This window comes from Nematolebias whitei, chromosome 1, assembly GCF_014905685.2.
Source record: "Nematolebias whitei isolate Nwh7 chromosome 1, NemWhi1, whole genome shotgun sequence".
NCBI classification, from domain to species: Eukaryota; Metazoa; Chordata; class Actinopteri; order Cyprinodontiformes; family Rivulidae; genus Nematolebias; species Nematolebias whitei.
In genome coordinates this window covers 22,619,545-22,627,049 of record NC_056498.1, presented here as the reverse complement: position 1 = coordinate 22,627,049, position 7,505 = coordinate 22,619,545, and the positions used below count along the sequence as shown (strand labels likewise).

At 39.4% G+C, this 7,505-nt stretch overlaps 1 protein-coding gene across 1 annotated transcript in view; it reads right to left on the bottom strand.

Moving 5' to 3' along the window:
• Positions 1-1,937: 1,937 nt before the first annotated feature.
• pik3c3 (phosphatidylinositol 3-kinase, catalytic subunit type 3) overlaps positions 1,938-7,505 on the bottom strand; it is a 19,918-nt gene continuing 14,350 nt past the window's right edge. The window contains exons 17-25 of the mRNA XM_037683168.1: positions 6,955-7,083; positions 6,193-6,262; positions 4,516-4,580; positions 4,354-4,438; positions 4,205-4,279; positions 3,959-4,127; positions 3,712-3,802; positions 2,463-2,588; positions 1,938-2,207 (exon numbers count right to left, since the gene is read on the bottom strand). Coding sequence (XP_037539096.1) covers positions 2,193-2,207; positions 2,463-2,588; positions 3,712-3,802; positions 3,959-4,127; positions 4,205-4,279; positions 4,354-4,438; positions 4,516-4,580; positions 6,193-6,262; positions 6,955-7,083 — 825 coding nt within the window. The 3' untranslated portion in view covers positions 1,938-2,192. The remainder of the gene's footprint in view (positions 2,208-2,462; positions 2,589-3,711; positions 3,803-3,958; positions 4,128-4,204; positions 4,280-4,353; positions 4,439-4,515; positions 4,581-6,192; positions 6,263-6,954; positions 7,084-7,505) is intronic.

The window sequence follows — 7,505 nt, the reverse complement described above, 5'->3', positions numbered from 1 at the left end:
ACCTCACATGAGGCTTTCTGATCAAAGCTTTAAGATTTTCTTCCTTCAGCAGCTCTAAGTTCTTCTAGGCCTAGGGTCTGCAACCTTTACGATCAAAAGAGCCATTTTTACGCCTTTGTTCACTACATTAAACATGCCTGGAGCTACAACAACTGTGATTATCAACTGGTGGTCCGTGAGCCACTTTAGGTTTGCTGGAGGGGGCTTTTGTGGCCAGTAGGGTGACATAAAGCAAGAAATATCTAATGATTTTTAACATTTATTAAAGTAAAAGACCAGATTCTTGTAAAGAATGGGGGAAACATCCGTAAAAAAAGATGGTAAAAACGGATGTTTCTACCATCTTTTGAAAAAGAAAGTAATCAATCAGAGGAAACTGGCTCTTTGGTTCAATTCTGAGTTACATACTTTAAAGCAGACATCTAGAAACCAGGAGAGAAAATGGTGCTCCATTAACATTGAATAATTTTATCTAGTATGGAAAGATAGTCTGCTAACATATAAGAAAGCTCTCCGTAAAGCTAGAACTTTATATCATTCATCTTTAATAGATGACCATAAAAATAACCCTAGGTTTCTGATCAGTACTATAGACCAGGGGTCTGCAACCTTTATGATCAAAAGAGCCATTTTAATGCTTTTTTTCACTACATTAAACGTGTCCGGAGCTACAACAACCTGATACAACTGTGGTTATCAACTGGTGGTCCGAGAGCCACTTTGCTGGAGGGGGCTTTTGTGGCCAATAGGGGCGACATTACAAAGCAAAATATATCTAATGATATTTAACATTTATTAAAGTAAAAGACCAGATTCTTGTAAAGAAGGATGGAAAAAAAAAGTTTTTACCATAAAAAAAAAAATCTATAAACTATAAAGACAGTTCTTCATAAAAAGAAATAAAGCATCAAGTTTTAAAGTATGTTTCTTCTTGTACTTGCTCCAGTGTTCACGTATTTGCAAAGTAAATGACAGGAAAACTCTTTGAACTAGTCTTTTTTTGATGTTTGTATAACCAATAAAATTCAGTTTTATGTCAGTTTTGGTCAAAGCTTGAAAGAACCGCTGCAGGAACCAAAGAGCCGCATGTGGCTCCAGAGCGCAGGTTGCAGACCCCTGTTCTAGGTGAAGGCAAAGGTAGCTTCCAGGTGTTGCAGTCTGTCCTGTACTGGTGTGTGGTGTACACGGTTGCTACAATAGATTAACCTGGTTGGTAAAGCAGGTGCAGAGGAAGAGTCATCGACCAGTCATCATCTCAAATGGACAGATGAATGATCCACAAAGAACAGTGTGGTTTAAGATGTTTGGCATAGACAAGACCACATTTTGAGACAAACGCCTCATACCACTGTGAAGCAGGGTAGGGGAGTGGTGATAGTTTGGGCTTGTCTTGAAGTCAACCACAAGCTCCTCTGTAGACCATAGTTTTCTAGAGCTAAAAGCAAGGACATCTGTCTGACAATTTAAGATTGCCTGAAACCAAGTCCCAGAATATCAGCATCTGGATTGTTACAGATTAAAAAAAAAAACACTTTTGTCTGGCTTCTTGAGAACATACCAATTTTCTTTTAATAACCTGTATTGCTTATGGTTAATGCCTAATAATGCTCTATTTCTAACTCTAGCCACATGAACAGCTTCAATAACCAACATCAAACAGGTCAAAGAGTCAGTATGGACCTTTGTTCCATGTTTCTGTCTCTGACAGGAAATGCTTAGTCATTCAGTGACTCACAGACCGTCAGGAGGTTTGATTCGTTCCTACCCCCTCCATCAACAGTAAGAGCGTCCAAAGACGGTCAGCAGAAACACGTTTCGTACCATAAACACTCGCAGCAGCTCTTCTTGAGCCGAACGGATGAGAAAATAAACACAAAACAGGAGTAAAAAACAGAAATTTGAATGCTTAGTCATAACAACAGCATTTTATTTGGCCTCAATCATTCATTCAGTAATTAATGTACACGTTATATACATGAGCAAACAAAGATTTACATGTCCTTGATGTGCCATCTTGCTGTAAAAGTTGGCAGTGCATTCTTGGCCTTTTTTTTTTTAAGTGTCACTGGGTTTCTTTCATCTTCACACAAACACGCAAAAACATCTCAGTTGGACCAGAGCTGTGCAACTGCGTGTTCATGCCGCGTAGAAAACTGGATCCACTTCAGCCTCGTGCCACTTGTCTGCTTTGTTCATCTGCGCCAATACTGAAGAGACAAAAAGGTGATATGAGCAACTGGGATTTAACTCTACAGAAATAAATATGCTGCATCTCCATCCGGTTCATCAGAACTGCTGACGTTTTATGTCACTGCAGATAAATTCCTATGAACCATGAGTTTAGTGGACGGCTACAATTAACAAGAACTTCTGGCTATCGTTCATCCTTCATGGTGCAATATTTCTCTTGACATCTGTCCACTAGCTCTGTTCGTCTCTGTGGTGTGTTTAAGTACTCTTACCTGAGCAAATTTGTGTATCTGCTCGACCACTGCAGCAAACAAAGCGCCCACACTCTCATCGATCAGACTCTGCATGTAGTGAACGGCCTCCTCATCTGATAGGTCCAATCTGAACTTATCCTGCACCTGATGGCACACAAACGTCACGGTTCATTCTGTGATATGAGCCTGAGAGGTAGAGTCTTTATAGAAAGGGTGAAAGGCCTTTGACACTTTCAGTCATCCAGCACTGCTTATAAAGGCTAACGAGAAAAGTTCCTGAAGAAACTTTGAAAGGGCCTGCAATATGGCAGCCATTTTAAATTACTGTGTTGGGGCCACTCTCAGTTTAAACTAGGGGTGCACCACTGATTTCCTTAATTTTGGAAAATCGGACGATACTTGCATGAAAAACTGATTTTACCGATTTTTTTAGTTTTAACAATTGTCTGAACTTCATTTACATTTCAGAGCACTACCTCATGGCCAGCTAAAACAAGTTTGTATTGTTTATAGGATATTGTTCAAGGGTATGTTTTTCAACAAAATAAGATTGAAAATTGAAGGTACATTGTGACTTTATAACACCTGACAGTGTTGCTTATAAAACAAAATCAGTATAGGCCAAAATCGGAATCGGCAGGTCAGACTTTGTAGAGTGCACCCCAGGGCACCCTGCTTGTATAATGGTAGGGGAAACACGGTGTACTGATTATGTCCTGTTTGTCTCTAGCAAGTCAAATAACTTTAAAACCAGTCATCTTTATATAATAAAAACCTTAAGCACTGGATTTTAAATCACAGCAGTTTCAACACTATAAAATGCTCACGAAATCATCTTTTTCACAAAACAGTTCCCAATATGGGACCGCCATTATTCAAAATATTATACAACTTGTTCAGAACTGATGGTGAGATCCTGCAGGTGGACTGTTCAAATGGAAGGGAAGGTCTCTGACCAAAAGCTAAACTTTTTTTAATTTGCTTTTTTGTATAAAGAAAACAAAGAGGCTTCTCGAGGATTAGAAAACAAGAACATTTTTAAATTTATGCTGTGAGGTAAAAAAAACAAAAAAAAACAATCTAATATCTAATGCTGTCAACAATAATGAATCAGTCTTTTTTGTAATTTTCTGCAATACATTACATGTCCCAAAAAATAAACTTGAACTGGTTTATGACTTGCTTTTTGACTCCTATTAAAAAGAGTTAATTAAAGTGGGTACATGCTTGCCTTCTCTCTTTCATTATAAGAGAACAACAAACGAACCTTTTTAACTGTCTTGTCCGGCTCCAGAGCGATGTCAGGAATATTGGCGTCCACCATGAGAGAGAACAGATTCAGGATCAGGTTGGAGTATCTGAGGGCAAAGAGAAAACTTAATGAACATGGCTGAGTTTTACAAGCTGTGTAAATAAACGACAGGTCAAATTAAGGACGCGGTCATTTGCTTTTTGAGCTGTTACGAACAATTTTGCAAAACGTAGATCAATTTAAAAAAAGTGTATGCACTTACCTTCTAAGGTGGAGGAAGGCGGTGTAGCACTGCTTCCTAAACTCCTGGTACTGCTCGCTCTGCATGCCCCCCATCCCCTCCACCATCTCTTTGCTCAGCTTCATGGGCGGAGGCAGCGGTTTGGGATCTCGACCGAGAATGTAGCCGAAGTCGATGTGGAAGAGCTTCCCTGAATGCGGACAGAGAGAGAAAACTTTGAGGAAAGACTCTTGAAGCAGGAGGTGAACTTTATTGGCGTTTCCTCACCAGTCTTTGTTAGCAGCAGGTTGTCCAGATGTCTGTCTCCAACTCCCAGGATGTAGGTGATGACACAGTAACCAGCTGGAATGACAGAGACATTGATCAGAGCTCAGCTAGTTGATGACCTGTGTAATCAGATCAGCGTAGTGTCTCACCGCAGCTCTTAACGTAGGTGTCCATCACCTCTGAGCTGATGCCGTAAGGCCCCTTTTCACTCGGTGCGTGTTTCCTGAAGAAGCTCTGTGATGATTTAAAGGACAGGTCAGAAGAAGTGCTCTTACTCAAGCCAACAGTTCACAAGTACACGATCTGCTCACCTGAATGTTGCCTTCAGTAGCCAAAACTTCAGCGACAGGGACCGACTGGACAAACTGCATAAAACCTGGAGAAAAAGTTCATATAATACCTTTTATTTTAGTGAGGCTAGCACAAGAATCTTACAGAGATTTATTTAATGAAAGAAGAACACTGGGAACATGTACCGTATTTTTCGACCTATAAGTCACAGTTTTTTGCATAATTTACATGGCCTGGACTTATGAACCGAAGCAATTTACTTAAGGATTTTTTTCCCATATCTATAAACCAAATTTTGGCTGAGTATGACCGTTTTCATTCATTCGAACTGAAAATATTCAACACTACCATTTTCAGCCACTAGATGGCACTCGAGTTGTATGACATGCTGTTGTGTCATGTAATAGGTAAAAGTGGCTATTAATGACACAATCAGTTTGCCATAGCCTGCCACCTTCGTGTAGCTCGCTTGGAGCAACCGTCAAATCAGCTTCATTTCGCTGCGCTGCCTCGGCAATGGAGCTAATTTGACCATTGAAGTGCATTTATTAAGTAAAAGTTCAACTGAGACACACTTTTACTTTAATGTCGAGCAAACACATAATTGTTTTTAAGTGTTAATCTTGTTAAATTCTTGTTAAAGTCCTCCTGTGCATGCTCCCGTGGAAGCTATTTGGCAGCCAATCGATTTTTGGCACAACACCAGCCCACATTTCCGGACTGTCAGCGGTGACGCATAATAGATGCGACTTATATGGCGAAGCAACATATTTATGGATTTTTCCACTTCATTAAACATATTTGGACTGATGCGACTTATAGGGCAGAGTGATGTGTACGGCGGAAAATACGGTAGTTTCATCTAAATACCGGTATATTTTTTGCAATCAAAATACTTCTGCATACTTTGTGCTATTTTAAACATTTGCACATTGAAATGTTTGACTCGATCAGAAATCAGGAAATGAGCTATGACTTTTCATTTGGAATTTTCATAATTTAATTTAATTTAATTTAATACACAATAAAAAAAATCCAACAACAAAACATAGAAATCTCTAATTCTTTACAAAACATAGTTTTCTGGATTCTACTGAAGTATACTTCTTTTGCTTTTAGCTTTTACTTATTGACTTGCTAATAGTAGCTTAATACAATAACTCATTTTGGCTATTATTTGCAATTTGCTAATTGTAAACTTTAACGATTAGCTTATTTTTAGCTAAGGTTTTGCTTATTTTAACCATTACGTACGTTTTTCCCAATTGGTTCTGGTTTTCCTACATTTAGCTTTTAACTACTGTTTTGCTAATTTTACCTTTTAGTTATGGGTCTGCTGATTTTAGCTTCTATTCTGCTAGTTTTAACTACCAGTTCATTTCAAAACAAATTTCAGCAATTCATTCAGCGCTAAGTAAATGTCTGGCAGAAAAAGGGATTCCTGTAGTCTTACTGTATTTTCTTCTAAACTAGTGGTGTCCAATCCTGGTCCTTGAGGGACACCATCTGCTTATTTTACATGTTTCTCTGCTCCAACACACCTGATCTGAATCAATGGGTGATTATCAGACTACTGTGGAGCATTAACAGATAATTCAGCCATTGAATCAGGTGTGCTGTAGGAGGGAAGCAAGTAGAATATGCAGGATAGTGGCCCTCGAGGACCAGGTTCGGACACCCCTGGGATAAAGGCTTACCGTGTTTGGTGCTCGTGGCCAGAACTTTATATGGAGTCAACTTCAAGTCCAAGTTCTCTTTCCTTAACAGCTTTACAACACAAACACAAAAACACAAAAAACTGGTCTGAAATATGGTCATATGCGGCTTAAAGAAAGTCATTTTAAGTAGTTAAACTCAAATAATAAGCAAACACACAGGTATTAATAATAAATAGCAGCTAATTGAACAGTATTTTGTGTGATCTTTATATTGACGTATCGTTTCACAGGATTTGAATCAACTGTACAGTCTATCGATAATATTTGTGGTATTTGTTTCAGCTCTAAGCATCTCAGTGGAAATCACAGCAGCATTATCATCGAGGGAGGCTGTGGCTGAGTGGTTAGAGCAGTCATCCTCCAATGCAAGAGTTGGGGGTTCGAATTCACCAGCAGTCACATGCCGAAGTGTCCCTGGGCAAGACACTGAACCCCTCATTGCCTCTGATGTGTGTCCCATCAGTGTAAGAATGTGATAAAGCTCTGATTAGTCTCTTTAGAATGATTTGTTCAATTAGCTTTGTATAAATCTAGTAGAGTGCTGTATGAATGGGTAAATGAGGACACAGATTGTGTTGTGAAGTGCTTTGAGTATCTTGATTAGATAGAAAGGTGCTATATAAGTGCAGTCCATTTACCGAGTTGCGTTGCCTCATAGCACATCTGATGAACCAACAACTAAAAATAAATCCAAATGTGTGGCAGCCTGCTCAGATGTAAACAAACATGAACCAGTCTTACTTTGTCCATGAGCGAGATGATCTGCAGGATGAGCTGGTCTTGCCTCAGATCATCTCCGTGTTTGAAGATGACCGGGTACATCGCTTGGTCCTCGGTTCTGAAGATCAGCTTGGCCGGCATCAGAGCGCTCTGACACAAACACACACACACACACACACATGAAGCAGGAAAGATTACATTCAACACGGCAGGGCAATATTGTTCCTGAAGAAGGCGCATTTCTCCTCACCACGTGGGAGGAACTGATCTTATGCCCCTTTTCCATTAGTACCTGTAGTACCGGTACAGCACGGCTCTACTCTACTCGGTACGGTACAGGTTGTGTTTCCATTATGCTTTCAGTACCGGTTCCAGTGGGTGGGGTTCAAATTGATGTCACCACCTCTCACCAGCTGGTGGCGCTGAGACGCAGAAACTGTTTTCAGTACAGGTTGAGAATTTATGTTATTTTTAAGTTGTGTGTGTGTGTATGTATGTATGCATGTATGTGTGTATGTACATGTGTATATATATATATATATATATATATATATATATATATATATGTATAT